Source organism: Oncorhynchus clarkii, chromosome 32, assembly GCF_045791955.1.
Source record: "Oncorhynchus clarkii lewisi isolate Uvic-CL-2024 chromosome 32, UVic_Ocla_1.0, whole genome shotgun sequence".
NCBI classification, from domain to species: Eukaryota; Metazoa; Chordata; class Actinopteri; order Salmoniformes; family Salmonidae; genus Oncorhynchus; species Oncorhynchus clarkii.
In genome coordinates this window covers 9,171,933-9,189,843 of record NC_092178.1, presented here as the reverse complement: position 1 = coordinate 9,189,843, position 17,911 = coordinate 9,171,933, and the positions used below count along the sequence as shown (strand labels likewise).

Here is a 17,911-nt window from a genome sequence, read left to right as displayed (position 1 = left end):
AACCTGGTCTCTGTAGTGTAGTGTTGTTATAACCTGGTCTCTGTAGGTGTAGTTATAACCTGGTCTCTGTAGTGTAGTGTAGTTATAACCTGGTCTCTGTAGTGTAGTGTTGTTATAACCTGGTCTCTGTAGTGTAGTGTTGTTATAACCTGGTCTCTAGTGTGTTGTTATAACCTGGTCTCTAGTGTGTTGTTATAACCTGGTCTCTAGTGTGTTGTTATAACCTGGTCTCTAGTGTGTTGTTATAACCTGGTCTCTAGTGTGTTGTTATAACCTGGTCTCTAGTGTGTTGTTATAATCTGCTCTCTGTAGTATTGTTATAACCTGGTCTCTAGTGTGTTGTTATAACCTGGTCTCTGTAGTGTTGTTACAACCTGGTCTCTAGTGTGTTGTTATAATCTGGTCTCTATAGTATTGTTATAACCTGGTCTCTGTAGGTGTAGCGTTGTTATAACCTGGTCTCTGTAGTGTAGTGTTGTTATAACCTGGTCGCTGTAGTGTTGTTATAACCTGGTCTCTGTAGTGTAGTTATAACCTGGTCTCTGTAGGTGTAGCGTTGTTATAACCTGGTCTCTGTAGGTGTAGCGTTGTTATAACCTGGTCTCTGTAGGTGTAGCGTTGTTATAACCTGGTCTCTGTAGGTGTAGTTATAACCTGGTCTCTGTAGTGTAGTGTTGTTATAACCTGTTCTCTAGTATATTGTTATAACCTGGTCTGTAGTGTAGTGTTGTTATAACCTGGTCTGTAGTGTAGTGTTGTTATAACCTGGTCTCTGTAGGTGTAGCGTTGTTATAACCTGGTCTCTGTAGTATTGTTATAACCTGGTCTCTGTAGTGTTGTTATAACCTGGTCTCTGTAGTGTTGTTATAACCTGGTCTCTGTAGCGTTGTTATAACCTGGTCTCTGTAGGTGTAGCGTTGTTATAACCTGGTCTCTGTAGGTGTAGTTATAACCTGGTCTCTGTAGTGTAGTGTTGTTATAACCTGGTCTCTAGTGTATTGTTATAACCTGGTCTCTGTAGTGTTGTTATAACCTGGTCTGTAGTGTAGTGTTGTTATAACCTGGTCTCTGTAGTGTTGTTATAACCTGGTCTCTGTAGCGTTGTTATAACCTGGTCTCTGTAGGTGTAGCGTTGTTATAACCTGGTCTCTGTAGGTGTAGTTATAACCTGGTCTCTGTAGTGTAGTGTTGTTATAACCTGGTCTCTAGTGTATTGTTATAACCTGGTCTCTGTAGTGTTGTTATAACCTGGTCTGTAGTGTAGTGTTGTTATAACCTGGTCTCTGTAGGTGTAGTGTTGTTATAACCTGGTCTCTGTAGTGTTGTTGTAACCTGGTCTCTGTAGTGTTGTTATAACCTGGTCTCTCTCTTCAGGGGCGGTCGATGGATGAGCTGAACCATGACTTCCAGGCTCTGGCTCTAGAGGGACGTGCTATGGGAGAGGTAAGGGGTCAGGGGTTACAGGTCAAGTAGATAGAGGACCATAGACACTCAGCCTACAGAAGGCCATGTGATGGTGGTAGGAAGAGCACTGTAGCCCAGAATAAAGTAACCCATAAATCCTGCTGCTATATTTAGTCATTCTGAGGAAAACGCCCTGACACTTCTCTTTCACTTCTCTTTCTTTCAATATTCTCTCTCTTTCTCTCTCTCTCTCTCTCTCTCTCTGTTTCTCTCCTCCCTTTCTCTTTCTGTCTTTCTCCATCTCTTTCTCTCCCCTCCCCCTCTCCTTTTTACAGCAGCTTTTGACAGGTAAGACGTTTTGGGAGAGTGACGAAGCTGGAAAAGATGGACCAAAGGGGATCTTCCTGGACCAGTGGAGGGGCAGCGCATGGGGGGCCACAGGTAAGCTCGAGAGTGAGCCCAGCCCCTGGGTTGAAACACCAATGAGTGCCCAGCCCCTGGGTTGAAACACCAATGAGTGCCCAGCCCCTGGGTAGAAACACCAATGAGTGCCCAGCCCCTGGGTTGAAACACCAATGAGTGCCCAGCCCCTGGGTTGAAACACCAATGAGTGCCCAGCCCCTGGGTTGAAACACCAATGAGTGCCCAGCCCCTGGGTTGAAACACCAATGAGTGCCCAGCCCCTGGGTAGAAACACCAACGAGTGCCCAGCCCCTGGGTTGAAACACCAATGAGTGCCCAGCCCCTGGTTTGAAACACCAATGAGTGCCCAGCCCCTGGGTTGAAACACCAATGAGTGCCCAGCCCCTGGGTTGAAACACCAATGAGTGCCCAGCCCCTGGGTTGAAACACCAATGAGTGCCCAGCCCCTGGGTTGAAACACCAATGAGTGCCCAGCCCCTGGGTAGAAACACCAATGAGTGCCCAGCCCCTGGGTTGAAACACCAATGAGTGCCCAGCCCCTGGGTTGAAACACCAATGAGTGCCCAGCCCCTGGGTTGAAACACCAATGAGTGCCCAGCCCCTGGGTTGAAACACCAATGAGTGCCCAGCCAAATGTGTACGTGTGCTTGGCAGTTTGACAATAGGTCTCTTTTTCTTTCTCCTCTACCAGACCACTTGGTGTCTCAGCCAATCATGGTGTGTCATCGGCCGGGTGGGGGTTTCCATGGCGGCGGGGAGGTGGGCGGGTCAGTGATGTCGCCGCGGTCAGAGAGCGGGGGCTTGGGAGTCAGTATGGTAGAATACGTCCTCTCCTCTTCTCCCGCCGAGAAACTGGACTCCTGCCTCCGTAAGGGACCTTTCGTAAGTAGCCTACCCTCATTTACACTCCCATCATTCAATTCATATGTCTACATAGATCATCAATGCTGACCCATCTTCACCACTGGCAACCTGGACTCCTTGCGGCACTTGGTTATACTGCATACGTGGTCTCGTTTAGATCTCTCTCTCTCTCTCTGTGTCTCGTTAGAGCTCTCTCTCTCTGTGTCTCGTTAGAGCTCTCTCTCTCTGTGTGTGTCTTTAGATCTCTCTCTCTCTGTCTCTTTAGATCTCTCTGTCTCTTTAGATCTCTCTGTCTCTTTAGATCTCTCTGTCTCTTTAGATCTCTCTCTCTCTTGTCTCTTTAGATCTCTCTCTCTGTCTCTTTAGATCTCTCTCTCTCTGTCTCATTTAGATCTATCTCTCTGTGTCTCTTTAGATCTCTCTCTCTGTGTCTCTTTAGATCTGTCTCTCTCTCTGTGTCTCTTTAGATCTGTCTCTCTCTCTGTGTCTCTTTAGATCTGTCTCTCTCTCTGTGTCTCTTTAGATCTGTCTCTCTCTCTGTGTCTCTTTAGATCTCTCTCTCTGTGTCTCTTTAGATCTCTCTCTTGTTAAGGGAATTTTTATCAATGATGACTAACTATGTAAACATTTCAATCAGGACTGACTAATCAGAATACTATTATGTTACTGTATATGTATGAGTTCTCTTTCTTGATCCTAGTACTGAATATAATGTGTGTGAATGTGGTCAAGAGTTAGAACAATGACTGTCTGTTCCTTGGTAGAAATGAATGAACGATATCTTCAGACTGGCTAGAATGCTTATCTACACGAGAAGACCTTGGCTCGTAAATTATATTAAATTGGTAGGGAGACGGATGTGGGAAGGCTTGAGATACAGCCTTTGTACTGGAACGGAGATGGCACGGGTTGGTGCTGAAACTAAGGACGTCATTTTCAGTTTATAACCTGTGGTAAACTGTATCATATTCAGTACTCTTGTGAATAAACTCTGCTGATTGACTTTAAGACTGGGCTCTGTCCATTATTATAGAATAAGGGTCTTACAAATCCTTATGAATTGACAGAGTGTTTAATTTTAATTGGGTGTTAAAACATAGAGCAATTTAATTCCTTTACCATCTCTCTGTGTCTCGTTAGAGCTCTCTCTGTCTCGTTTAGATCTCTCTCTCTCTGTCTCTTTAGATCTCTCTCTCTCTGTCTCTTTAGATCTCTCTCTCTCTGTCTCTTTAGATCTCTCTCTCTGTGTCTCTTTAGATCTCTCTCAGCTCTATGGATCTCCTGCTGTTACCTCTATATATTACTGTCAATTTATTGATCAATGTGTCAATCACAATGTTCTCAATCTGTCGCCCAACTTTTATTTATCCCTCCCTCCATCCATCCATCCATCTCGCTCTCTCTCTCTCGCTCTCTCTCTCTCTCGCTCTCTCTCTCTCTCGCTCCATCTCTCTCGCTCCATCTCTCTCGCTCCATCTCTCTCGCTCCATCTCTCTCGCTCCATCTCTCTCTCTCGCTCCATCTCTCTCTCTCGCTCCATCTCTCTCTCTCGCTCCATCTCTCTCTCTCGCTCCATCTCTCTCTCTCGCTCCATCTCTCTCTCTCGCTCCATCTCTCTCTCTCGCTCCATCTCTCTCTCTCGCTCCATCTCTCTCTCTCTCTCGCTCCATCTTTCTCTCTCTCTCGCTCCATCTTTCTCTCTCTCTCGCTCCATCTTTCTCTCTCTCTCGCTCCATCTTTCTCTCTCTCTCGCTCCATCTTTCTCTCTCTCTCGCTCCATCTTTCTCTCTCTCTCTCGCTCCATCTTTCTCTCTCTCTCTCGCTCCATCTTTCTCTCTCTCTCTCGCTCCATCTTTCTCTCTCTCTCTCGCTCCATCTTTCTCTCTCTCTCTCGCTCCATCTTTCTCTCTCTCTCTCGCTCCATCTCTCTCGCTCCATCTCTCTCGCTCCATCTCTCTCGCTCCATCTCTCTCGCTCCATCTCTCTCTCTCGCTTAATCTCTCTCGCTCCATCTCTCTCTCTCGCTCCATCTCTCTCTCTCGCTCCATCTCTCTCTCTCGCTCCATCTCTCTCTCTCGCTCCATCTCTCTCTCTCGCTCCATCTCTCTCTCTCGCTCCATCTCTCTCTCTCGCTCCATCTCTCTCTCTCGCTCCATCTCTCTCTCTCTCTCGCTCCATCTCTCTCTCTCGCTCCATCTCTCTCTCTCGCTCCATCTCTCTCTCTCTCTCGCTCCATCTCTCTCTCTCTCTCCATCTCTCTCTCTCTCGCTCCATCTCTCTCTCTCTCTCGCTCCATCTTTCTCTCTCTCTCGCTCCATCTTTCTCTCTCTCTCGCTCCATCTTTCTCTCTCTCTCGCTCCATCTTTCTCTCTCTCTCGCTCCATCTTTCTCTCTCTCTCGCTCCATCTTTCTCTCTCTCTCGCTCCATCTTTCTCTCTGTCTCTCGCTCCATCTTTCTCTCTCTCTCTCGCTCCATCTTTCTCTCTCTCTCTCGCTCCATCTTTCTCTCTCTCTCTCGCTCCATCTTTCTCTCTCTCTCTCGCTCCATCTTTCTCTCTCTCTCTCGCTCCATCTTTCTCTCTCTCTCTCGCTCCATCTCTCTCTCTCTCTCTCGCTCCATCTTTCTCTCTCTCTCTCGCTCCATCTTTCTCTCTCTCTCTCGCTCCATCTCTCTCGCTCCATCTCTCTCGCTCCATCTCTCTCGCTCCATCTCTCTCGCTTAATCTCTCTCTCTCGCTCCATCTCTCTCTCTCGCTCCATCTCTCTCTCTCGCTCCATCTCTCTCTCTCGCTCCATCTCTCTCTCTCTCGCTCCATCTCTCTCTCTCGCTCCATCTCTCTCTCTCGCTCCATCTCTCTCTCGCTCCATCTCTCTCTCTCGCTCCATCTCTCTCTCTCGCTCCATCTCTCTCTCTCGCTCCATCTCTCTCTCTCGCTCCATCTCTCTCTCTCTCTCGCTCCATCTCTCTCTCTCTCTCGCTCCATCTCTCTCTCTCTCTCGCTCCATCTCTCTCTCTCGCTCCATCTCTCTCTCTCTCTCGCTCCATCTCTCTCTCTCTCTCGCTCCATCTTTCTCTCTCTCTCGCTCCATCTTTCTCTCTCTCTCGCTCCATCTTTCTCTCTCTCTCGCTCCATCTTTCTCTGTCTCTCGCTCCATCTTTCTCTCTGTCTCTCGCTCCATCTTTCTCTCTCTCTCTCGCTCCATCTTTCTCTCTCTCTCTCGCTCCATCTTTCTCTCTCTCTCTCGCTCCATCTTTCTCTCTCTCTCTCGCTCCATCTTTCTCTCTCTCTCTCGCTCCATCTTTCTCTCTCTCTCTCGCTCCATCTTTCTCTCTCTCTCTCGCTCCATCTTTCTCTCTCTCTCTCGCTCCATCTTTCTCTCTCTCTCTCGCTCCATCTTTCTATCTCTCTCTCGCTCCATCTTTCTCTCTCTCTCTCGCTCCATCTTTCTCTCTCTCTCTCGCTCCATCTTTCTCTCTCTCTCTCGCTCCATCTTTCTCTCTCTCTCGCTCCATCTCTCTCTCTCTCGCTCCATCTCTCTCTCTCGCTCCATCTCTCTCTCTCGCTCCATCTCTCTCTCTCGCTCCATCTCTCTCTCTCGCTCCATCTCTCTCTCTCGCTCCATCTCTCTCTCTCGCTCCATCTCTCTCTCTCGCTCCATCTCTCTCTCTCGCTCCATCTCTCTCTCTCGCTCCATCTCTCTCTCTCGCTCCATCTCTCTCTCTCTCTCTCTCTCTCTCTCACTTCATCTCTCTCGCTCCATCTCTCTCTCTCTCTCTCGCTCCATCTCTCTCTCCATCTCTCTCTCTCTCTCTCGCTCCATCTCTCGCTCCATCTCTCTCTCCATCTCTCTCTCTCTCTCTCGCTCCATCTCTCTCTCTCTCTCTCGCTCCATCTCTCTCTCTCTCTCTCGCTCGATCTCTCTCTCGCTCCATCTCTCTCTCGCTCCATCTCTCTCTCTCTCTCTCGCTCCATCTCTCTCTCTCTCTCGCGCTCCATCTCTCTCTCTCTCTCGCGCTCCATCTCTCTCTCTCTCTCTCGCTCCATCTCTCTCTCGCTCCATCTCTCTCTCTCTCGCGCTCCATCTCTCTCTCTCTCGCGCTCCATCTCTCTCTCTCTCGCGCTCCATCTCTCTCTCTCTCTCGCGCTCCATCTCTCTCTCTCTCGCGCTCCATCTCTCTCTCTCTCTCGCGCTCCATCTCTCTCTCTCTCCTCGCGCTCCATCGCGCTCTCTCTCTCTCTCGCGCTCCATCTCTCTCTCTCTCTCGCGCTCCATCTCTCTCTCTCTCTCGCGCTCCATCTCTCTCTCTCTCTCGCGCTCCATCTCTCTCTCTCTCTCGCGCTCCATCTCTCTCTCTCTCTCGCGCTCCATCTCTCTCTCTCTCTCGCGCTCCATCTCTCTCTCTCTCTCGCGCTCCATCTCTCCCTCCATCTTTCCATCCATCCATCTCGCTCTCTCTCTTTCGCTCCAACTCTTTCGCTCCAACTCTTTCGCTCCAACTCTTTCGCTCCAACTCTTTCGCTCCAACTCTTTCGCTCCAACTCTTTCGCTCCAACTCTTTCGCTCCAACTCTTTCGCTCCAACTCTTTCGCTCCAACTCTTTCGCTCCAACTCTTTCGCTCCAACTCTTTCGCTCCAACTCTTTCGCTCCAACTCTTTCGCTCCAACTCTTTCGCTCCAACTCTTTCGCTCCAACTCTTTCGCTCCAACTCTTTCGCTCCAACTCTTTCGCTCCAACTCTTTCGCTCCAACTCTTTCGCTCCAACTCTCTCGCTCCAACTCTCTCTCGCTCCAACTCTCTCTCGCTCCAACTCTCTCTCGCTCCAACTCTCTCTCGCTCCAACTCTCTCTCGCTCCAACTCTCTCTCGCTCCAACTCTCTCTCGCTCCAACTCTCTCTCGCTCCAACTCTCTCTCGCTCCAACTCTCTCTCGCTCCAACTCTCTCTCGCTCCAACTCTCTCTCGCTCCAACTCTCTCTCGCTCCAACTCTCTCTCGCTCCAACTCTCTCGCGCTCCAACTCTCTCGCGCTCCATCTCTCTCTCTCGCTCCATCTCTCTCTCGCTCCATCTCTCTCTCTCGCTCCTCTCTCTCTCCATCCATCTCTCTCTCTCTCTCTCTCACGCTCCATCTCTCTCTCTCTCTCTCGCGCTCCATCTCTCTCTCTCTCTCTCGCGCTCCATCTCTCTCTCTCTCTCTCGCGCTCCATCTCTCTCTCTCTCTCTCTCGCTCCATCTCTCTCTCTCTCTCTCTCGCGCTCCATCTCTCTCTCTCTCTCTCTCGCGCGCTCCATCTCTCTCTCTCTCGCGCGCTCCATCTCTCTCTCTCTCTCGCGCGCTCCATCTCTCTCTTGCGCGCTCCATCTCTCTCTCGCGCGCTCCATCTCTCTCTCGCGCTCCATCTCTCTCTCTCTCTCGCGCTCCATCTCTCTCTCTCTCGCGCGCTCCATCTCTCTCTCTCTCGCGCGCTCCATCTCTCTCTCTCTCGCGCGCTCCATCTCTCTCTCTCTCGCGCGCTCCATCTCTCTCTCTCTCGCGCGCTCCATCTCTCTCTCTCTCGCGCGCTCCATCTCTCTGTCTCTCGCGCTCCATCTCTCTCTCTCTCTCTCTCAGGGTCCGAGGGATGGAGAGGTGGGGGAGGAGATTAGGGAGAAACCAAAGGCCTCATTTGAAGGGGAGAAACTCAAGGAGATGGGAGAGGGTGACGTCATCAGTGATGTCATCAACCCCAACGGGCTCCCTGTGCAGAACGGCCTGGACGTGGATGGCAAGGAGTACAGGTAAACACACACACACACACCTACCTCTTCTGTGTACACTGAGTGTACAGAACATTAGGGACACTGGCTCTTTCCATGACACACTGACCAGGTGAATCCAGGTGAAAGCAATGACCCCTTATTGATGTCACTTGTTAAATCCACTTCAATTAGTGTAGATGAAGGGGAGAAAACCGGTTATAGAAGGATTTTTAAGCCTTGAGACAATTGAGACATGGATTGTGTATGTGTGTCATTCATGGGGTGAATGGGCAAGACACAAGATGTAGGTGCCTTTGAACAGGATATGGTAGTAGGTGCTTTTGAACAGGGTATGGTAGTAGGTGCCAGGTGCACCGGTTTGTGTCTAGAACTCAACCCTGCTGGGTTTTTCACGTTCAACAGTTTCCTGTGTGTATCAAGAAAGGGCCCACCACCTATCCAGCCAACTTGACAGAACTGTGGGAAGCATTTCAATCAACGTGGGTCAGCATCCCTATTAAACACTTGGGTACACTTTGTAGAGTCCACACCCTAACAACTTGAGGCTGTTCTGAGAGGTGCTACTCTATATTAGGAAGGTGTTCTTAATGTTTGGTGTACTCAGTGTGTACATATGCACACGGATGGTTAACCATGTTTCCCTCCTCTCTCCCTCGTTCCTCCTCTCTCCCTCGTTCCTCCTCTCTCCCCCGTTCCTCCTCTCTCCCCCGTTCCTCCTCTCTCCCCCGTCCCTCCTCTCTCCCCCGTCCCTCCTCTCTCCCTCGTCCCTCCTCTCTCCCCCGTCCCTCCTCTCTCCCCCGTCCCTCCTCTCTCCCTCGTCCCTCCTCTCTCCCTCGTCCCTCCTCTCTCCCTCGTTCCTCCTCTCTCCCCCGTTCCTCCTCTCTCCCCCGTTCCTCCTCTCTCTCCCCCGTTCCTCCTCTCTCTCCCCCGTTCCTCCTCTCTCTCCCCCGTTCCTCCTCTCTCTCCCCCGTTCCTCCTCTCTCTCCCCCGTTCCTCCTCTCTCTCCCCCGTTCCTCCTCTCTCTCCCCCGTTCCTCCTCTCTCTCCCCCGTTCCTCCTCTCTCTCCCCCGTTCCTCCTCTCTCTCCCCCGTTCCTCCTCTCTCTCCCCCGTTCCTCCTCTCTCTCCCCCGTTCCTCCTCTCTCTCCCCCGTTCCTCCTCTCTCTCCCCCGTTCCTCCTCTCTCTCCCCCGTTCCTCTTCTCTCCCCCTCCCCTCCGTTCTCTCTCTCTCCCCCCCGCCCCTCCGTTCTCTCTCTCTCCCCCCCGCCCCTCCGTTCTCTCTCTCCAGTCGTCAAGGCCAGATACTGCCCGCGGGGCCAGACACTGACCTAATAGGGGGTGTAGGAGGGGAGGGTATGGTCTCCATGGGAGGTGGTGGTTGTCCCAAACCCCAAGAGTTCTTCTCTGGGGTGGAACAGGGTGTTACCATGCAATCTGTGATGGAGCCGTTGCAGTTTGGCTACAACTCCCAGATGACCATGGACTCTCAGCACACCATGGGCCTGTTCGACTACAGCAACCAACAACAGGTGTGTGTGTGATGACCACCATGGACCCCTCTACTACAGCAACCAGCAGAGGTGTATGTGTGTATATACTAAGTGTGTGACTGTGAGCATAACGTGTGTGTCATGTGACCTGTGTGTGTGTCATGTGACCGGTGTGTCATGTGACCGGTGTGTGTGTCATGTGACCGGTGTGTGTCATGTGACCGGTGTGTGCGTGTGTCATGTGACCGGTGTGTGCGTGTGTAATGTAACCTGTGTGTGTGTGTGTGTGTGTGTAATGTAACCTGTCTGTGTGTGTATATAATATAACCTGTGTGTATATAATATAACCTGTGTATAATATAACCTGTGTGTGTAATGTAACCTGTGTGTGCGTGTATAATATAACCTGTGTGTATATAATGTAACCTGTGTGTGTGTGTAATGTAACCTGTGTGTGTGTGTAATGTAACCTGTGTGTGTGTGTGTGTGTGTGTGTGTGTGTGTGTGTGTGTAATGTAACCTGTGTGTGTAATGTAACCTGTGTGTGTAATGTAACTTGTGTGTGTAATGTAACCCGTGTGTGTAATGTAACCTACCTGTGTGTGTGTGTGTAATGTAACCTGTCTGTGTGTGTAATGTAACCTGTCTGTGTGTGTAATGTAACCTGTGTGTATATAATATAACCTGTATATAATATAACCTGTGTATAATATAACCTGTGTATAATATAACCTGTGTGTATATAATGTAACCTGTGTGTATATATTATAACCTGTGTGTATATAATATAACCTGTATATAATATAACCTGTATATAATATAACCTGTGTATAATGTAACCTGTGTGTATATATTATAACCTGTGTGTATATAATATAACCTGTGTATATAATATAACCTGTGTGTATATAATGTAACCTGTGTGTATATATTATAACCTGTGTGTATATAATATAACCTGTGTATATAATATAACCTGTGTGTATATAATGTAACCTGTGTGTATATAATATAACCTGTGTGTATATAATATAACCTGTGTGTATATAATATAACCTGTGTGTATATAATATAACCTGTGTGTATATAATATAACCTGTATATAATATAACCTGTGTATAATATAACCTGTGTGTATATAATATAACCTGTGTGTATATAATATAACCTGTATATAATATAACCTGTGTGTATATAATATAACCTGTGTGTGTGTGTAATGTAACCTGTGTGTGTGTGTGTGTGTGTGTATAATATAACCTGTGTGTGTGTGTAATGTAACCTGTGTGTGTGTGTGTGTAATGTAACCTGTGTGTGTGTGTGTAATGTAACCTGTGTGTGTAATATAACCTACCTGTGTGTGTGTGTGATATAACCTGTGTGTGTGTAATGTAACCCGTGTGTGTAATGTAACCCGTGTGTGTAATGTAACCCGTGTGTGTAATATAACCCGTGTGTGTAATATAACCTGTGTGTGTAATATAACCTGTGTGTGTGTGTGTGTGTGTGTGTGTGTGTGTAATGTAACCTGTGTGTGTGTGTGTGTGTGTGTAATGTAACCTGTGTGTGTAATGTAACCCGCGTGTGTAATATAACCTACCCGTGTGTGTAATATAACCTACCCGTGTGTGTAATATAACCTGTGTGTGTGTGTGTGTGTGTGTGTGTAATGTAACCTGTGTGTGTAATGTAACCTGTGTGTGTGTAATATAACCCGTGTGTGTAATGTAACCCGTGTGTGTAATATAACCTGTGTGTGTAATGTAACCCGTGTGTGTAATATAACCTGTGTGTGTGTGTGTGTGTGTGTGTGTGTAATGTAACCTGTGTGTGTAATGTAACCCGTGTGTGTAATATAACCTGTGTGTGTGTGTGTGTGTGTGTGTGTGTGTAATGTAACCTGTGTGTGTGTGTGTAATGTAACCCGCGTGTGTAATATAACCCGTGTGTGTAATATAACCTGTGTGTGTGTGTGTGTAATGTAACCTGTGTGTGTGTAATGTAACCCGCGTGTGTAATATAACCCGTGTGTGTAATATAACCTGTGTGTGTGTGTGTGTGTGTGTGTAATGTAACCTGTGTGTGTAATATAACCCGTGTGTGTAATATAACCTGTGTGTGTGTGTGTGTGTGTGTGTGTGTGTGTGTGTGTGTGTGTAATGTAACCTGTGTGTGTAATATAACCTGTGTGTGTGTAATATAACCTGTGTGTGTGTGTAATATAACCTGTGTGTGTGTGGAATATAACCTGTGTGTGTGTGGAATATAACCTGTGTGTGTGTGTGTGTAATATAACCTGTGTGTGTGTGTAATGTAACCTGTGTGTGTGTAATATAACCTACCTGTGTGTGTGTGTGTGTGTGTGTGTAATATAACCTGTGTGTGTGTGGAATATAACCTGTGTGTGTGTGTGTGTAATATAACCTGTGTGTGTGTGTAATGTAACCTGTGTGTGTGTGTAATGTAACCTGTGTGTGTGTAATATAACCTACCTGTGTGTGTGTGTGTAATATAACCTACCTGTGTGTGTGTGTGTGTAATATAACCTACCTGTGTGTAATATAATCTGTGTGTGTGTAATGTAACCTGTGTGTGTAATGTAACCTGTGTGTGTAATGTAACCTGTGTGTGTAATGTAACCTGTGTGTGTGTAATATAACCTGTGTGTGTAATGTAACCCGTGTGTGTAATATAACCTGTGTGTGTGTGTGTGTGTGTGTGTGTGTGTGTGTGTGTAATGTAACCTGTGTGTGTAATATAACCTGTGTGTGTAATATAACCTGTGTGTGTAATATAACCTGTGTGTGTGTGTGTAATGTAACCTGTGTGTGTGTGTGTGTAATGTAACCTGTGTGTGTAATGTAACCTGTGTGTGTAATGTAACCTGTGTGTGTAATGTAACCCGTGTGTGTAATATAACCTGTGTGTGTAATGTAACCTGTGTGTGTAATGTAACCTGTGTGTGTAATGTAACCTGTGTGTGTAATGTAACCTGTGTGTGTAATGTAACCTGTGTGTGTAATGTAACCTGTGTGTGTAATGTAACCTGTGTGTGTAATGTAACCTGTGTGTGTGTGTAATATAATCTGTGTGTGTAATGTAACCTGTGTGTGTAATATAATCTGTGTGTGTAATGTAACCTGTGTGTGTAATGTAACCTGTGTGTGTAATGTAACCTGTGTGTGTAATGTAACCTGTGTGTGTGTGGAATATAACCTGTGTGTGTGTAATATAACCTGTGTCTGTAATGTAACCAGTGTGTGTAATGTAACCTGTGTCTGTAATGTAACCTGTGTCTGTAATGTAACCTGTGTGTGTAATGTAACCTGTGTGTGTAATGTAACCTGTGTATAGGTGTTCCAGAGACCCAGTGCTCTAGCAGCCCAACAGCAGCAGTATGCCTTGGCAGCAGCACAGCAATCTCACATTGGTAAGAGACAGAGAGAGTGTCTGTGTGAGTTGTTTTGCAGGTCAAAGATATTTTTGGGCAGTTATTCAGCGATGAAAAGTTGTTCTTGGACTAGCTGTGTATCTTATGTCTGGCACAATTAGCATATAAACGTGTAACCGATAGTTATGGGTGAAGACCCTCTGGGGAAAAAATAAAATAATTCTCTGTTTAAACAGTTACGACTTAATTAAATTTAGATGAATAATGATGAAGAATTGTGGGTGGTCTCCCCTCAGAAAGTCAAATCAGACACCGAGTACAACATATACAATGTATTTGGAAAGATTTCAGACCCCTCTACACATTTTGTTACGTTTAGAGATTTTAGTGACCATAATGATCATGGTTTTCAGTATTATTGAAACGTTAAAGTACTGATAAACGGAAATAATTTCACCACGTTTTATATTGAAAAACAACAAACAACAAATAAAATCAGCAACACTATGCACTTGTGTTTTTTGTTGTTGAATGTTCTGTAGACAAGGGTGACTATCTTCGATTTAAGTTTCCCTCGGCACTCTTGTAAAATCCCCAAAATACGACCACACTTCAGATTTGGTTCTCTTAGAAGGCCGAAAAACTGCCTCCCGCCATGTTTTCACCCAAAACACAACCCACGTTGCGTACTGCGCCTGCATCACACTGTTGCTAACTTTGGTTGATGCTGGACAGTATTTAGCGTGAGTTTTTCAAACCATGGTACTCAAACACGCTTTTAAAGCTAATTTCAATTTGAAACTGTAAAACTAATCGTCTGGAATTTTACCGTGGTTCATCTTGAAACCGGTAACCGTATCATCCTTAGTTACGTTACAGCCTTATTCTAAAATGTATTAAATAATTTTTTCCCCTTCTCAATCTACACACAATACCCCATAACCACATCGCAATACCCCATAACGACAAAGCAAAAACTGTGTTTTTAGACTTTTTGCTAATTTATGACAAATTATAAAACAAATCACATTTCCATAATTATTCAGACCCTTTACTCAGTGAAGCACCTTTGGCAGTGATTACAGCCTCCAGTCTTCTTGGGTATGACGCTACCAGCTTGGCACACCTGTATTTGGGAATTTCTCCCGTTCTTCTCTGCAGATCCTCTTAAGCTCTGTCAGGTTGGATGGGGAGCGTTGCTGCACAGGTAATTTCAGGTCTCTCCAGAGATGTTTGATCGGGTTCAAGTCCGGGCTCTGGCTGGGACACTCAAGGACATTCAGAGACGTGTCCCGAAGCCACTCCTGCGTTATCTTGGCTGTGTGCTTTGGGTTGTTGTTCTGTTGGAAGGTGAACCTTCGCCCCAGTCTGGGGTCCTGAGCATTCTGGAGCAGATTTGCATCAAAGATCTTTCTGTACTTTGCGCCGTTCATCTTTCCCTCGATCCCGACTAGTCTCCCAGTCCCTGCCACTGAAAAACATCCCCACAGCATAATGCTGCCACCTCCATGCTTCACCGTAGGGATGGTATTGGCCAGGTGATGAGCGGTACCTGGTTTCCTCCAGAAGTGAAGCTTGGCATTCAGGCATAAGAGTTCAATCTTGGTGTCATCAGACCAAAGAATGTTGTTTCTCATGGTCTGAGTCTTTAGGTGCCTTTTGGAAAACTCCAGGCTGTCGTGCCTTTTACTGAGGAGTGGCTTCCATCTGGCCAGTCTACCATAAAGACCTGATTGGTGGCGTGCTGCAGAGATGGTTGTCCTTCTGGAAGGTTCTCCCTGGAGATCTGTCAGTGACCATTTTGGGTTCTTGGTCACCTCCCTGACCAAGATCCTTCTCCCCTGATTGCTCAGTTTGTCCAGGCGGCCAGCTCTAGGAAGGGTCTTGGTGGTTCCACGTTTCTTCATTTTAAGAAGGACGGAGGCCACTGTGTTCTTGGGGATATTCAATGTGTCAGAAATGTTTTTGTACCCCACTCCAGATCTGTGCCTCGACACCATCCTGTCTCGGAGCTCTACGGACAATTCCTTCTATCTCATGTCTTGGTTTTTGTTCTGACGTGCATTGTCAACTGTGGGACCTTTATATAGACAGGTGTGTGCCTTTCCAAATCATGTCCAATCAATTGAATTTGGACTGGACTTGTAGACAAACATGGCACCGATAATTACTTTCATTACACCAGATGCATGTCCTTGAATGTATTACCTCGCACACAGACATTATAAGATCAATTAGTAGCTAATGGCAGCCTGCAGTACCCCGGTTGGCTGTCAACTTCAGTTACGCAGTGAGAGGCGGCAGCAGTGAGCTAGCTGGAGTAGCTCAAACTGTGCAAGTTTAGTCTCCATGAGACGCCGTCTTAACCTCCTCACTGGGCTTCAAATGCCCTAATTGAGTCTTCACATCTGAATGATGGATGTCACGTGATCAATGGCTTTGTCAATATACAGTCATTTGTACACTCACAAATTGCTGCCGCCTGGTATTGTGACGCCATCATTTCCATGGTAACGTAGAATGTTCGTTCAAATGATGTTAACTGATGTGGCTCATGCAATTCAATAAATGTTTTGTCAGTTGAGCTGAATCGGCAAATCATTGCACATATTTTTACTTCCTGCTTTGTTGCTATGGGTACACTCACAATGGCCATCAGTCCCACCCATTATGTCATCATTGACTGGAATGTGGATGGCTGTCGCACTCCTTGTCTTTCTATGGCAGCACATGTAGTCAGGACCGGAGGAGAAAATGTGTGTCTGGCTGGCCAATTACCGTCGGGCAGCTCTAGTCTCTGTTTCTCTGTGATCTTTATGTACGTGTCTTTTCAGGTTTGGCTCAAGCGTTTGTTTCCAACCCTTACATCATCAGTACCGGTCCGTCTGGAACCGACCCATACGCTGCTGGACTGGCAGCTGCTGCAACACTGGGTAAGACACACACACACACACACACACCTGCCATTTTGTTATTTCATATCCCCTGTACTATGGGAATATGATGACAGTCCAGCATGCATACATTTTTCTACATGGCTGGTCCCAAGAATCTAACCTGCTGTCTTGACGTTGTAACCTCCATCCTGTACCAACTAACTTATTGTGTGTGTTCAGGCCCAACGGTGATGCCTCCTCAGTACTACGGGGTGACTCCCTGGGGAGTGTATCCAGCCAATCTGTTCCAGCAACAGGCTGCGGCCGCCAACAACTCAGCCAATCAACAGGCTCAAGGACAGAACCAGCACAACCAACAACAGGTCAGTGGCGTCCTATTGGCTAGACCGCTCCTCATTAGGTAAAGCTACTGTCTGACTTTTTTTTTTTGCTTCAGTGCTCAGCACTTTATGGTTGTGAGATTACTACAAGCCCAGAGAAGTTATGCCCTCCTAATGTCAGTGTGTGTTCATGGCGTTTTACTAAGAACCACACCTTGTGGAGTAAAACCAGCCCTCCACCGCTACTCAGCCTTTCCCATTGTCTCAGTCTCAGACCCTTCTGCCCTCCTATTGGCTAACCTTTATGTAACTCTAGGTGATGCGTGGGGGCGGTAACCAGCGACCCCTGACCCCTAGCCAAGGTCAACAGGGTCAGCAGAACGACCAGCTGATCGCCGCCGCAGCAGTCAACTCAGCTCTCGCCTTCGGACAGGGGCTGGCTGCCGGCGTGCCTGGTGAGCAAGACATTTACTAACACACACACACACACACACACACACACACACACACACACACCCCGCCTGGTGAGCAAGACATTTACTAACACACACACACACACACACACACACCGATTAACCCATGACTTCCTCTCTGCAGGCTATCCCATGCTGGCTCCAGCTGCTTACTATGACCAGACGGGGGCGCTAGTGGTCAACACAGGATCTAGGGGCGGACCCGTACGCCTCATGGCCCCCGCAGGCTCAGTTATTATCTCTCCCTCCGCTGCACAAGCAGGTAACACACTCCTTCATTTACACTATCACTCAGTCACCCTAATACGGTATCTCTGTCACTCAGTCACCCTAATACGGTATCTCTGTCACTCAGTCACTCTAATACGGTATCTCTGTCACTCTAATACAGTATCTCTGTCACCCTAATACTGTATCTCTTTCACTCGGTCACCTTAATACAGTATCTCTGTCACCCTAATACGGTATCTCTGTCACTCAGTCACCCTAATACAGTATCTCTCATCACTTGTATCAGCCCACCAAACTCTCACTTATGACAATTTATTTTTCCTCTCTCTCCTTCCCCTTCTCCTTCCCTCTCTCTATACCCTCTCTCTATACCCTCTCTATACCCTCTCTCTACCCTCTCTCTCTACCCCCCCTCCTTCCCCCCCTCCTTCCCCCCCTCCTTCCCCCCCTCCTTCCCCCCCTCCTTCCCCCTCTCCTTCCCTCTCTCCTTCCCTCTCTCCTTCCCTTCTCTCTCTACCCTCTCTCTACCCTCTCTCCTTCCCTCTCTCTCTCCTTCCCTCTCTCTCTACCCTCTCTCTCTCTCTCCTTCTCTCTCTTTCCCTCTCTCTCTCCTTTCGTCTCTCTCTCCTTCCCTCTCTCTCTCCTTCCCTCTCTCTCTCC

The 17,911-nt window shown here is 47.4% G+C and overlaps 1 protein-coding gene across 1 annotated transcript in view; it reads left to right on the top strand.

Annotated features, from left to right (window-relative positions):
* LOC139391700 (pumilio homolog 1-like) overlaps nucleotides 1–17,911 on the top strand; it is a 52,322-nt gene that overhangs the window by 11,188 nt on the left and 23,223 nt on the right. The window contains exons 4-13 of the mRNA XM_071139171.1: nucleotides 1,375–1,443; nucleotides 1,740–1,845; nucleotides 2,519–2,709; nucleotides 8,303–8,469; nucleotides 9,738–9,978; nucleotides 13,294–13,369; nucleotides 16,165–16,263; nucleotides 16,447–16,589; nucleotides 16,864–17,002; nucleotides 17,145–17,282. Of these exons, the coding sequence (XP_070995272.1) occupies nucleotides 1,375–1,443; nucleotides 1,740–1,845; nucleotides 2,519–2,709; nucleotides 8,303–8,469; nucleotides 9,738–9,978; nucleotides 13,294–13,369; nucleotides 16,165–16,263; nucleotides 16,447–16,589; nucleotides 16,864–17,002; nucleotides 17,145–17,282 (1,369 nt within the window). The remainder of the gene's footprint in view (nucleotides 1–1,374; nucleotides 1,444–1,739; nucleotides 1,846–2,518; nucleotides 2,710–8,302; nucleotides 8,470–9,737; nucleotides 9,979–13,293; nucleotides 13,370–16,164; nucleotides 16,264–16,446; nucleotides 16,590–16,863; nucleotides 17,003–17,144; nucleotides 17,283–17,911) is intronic.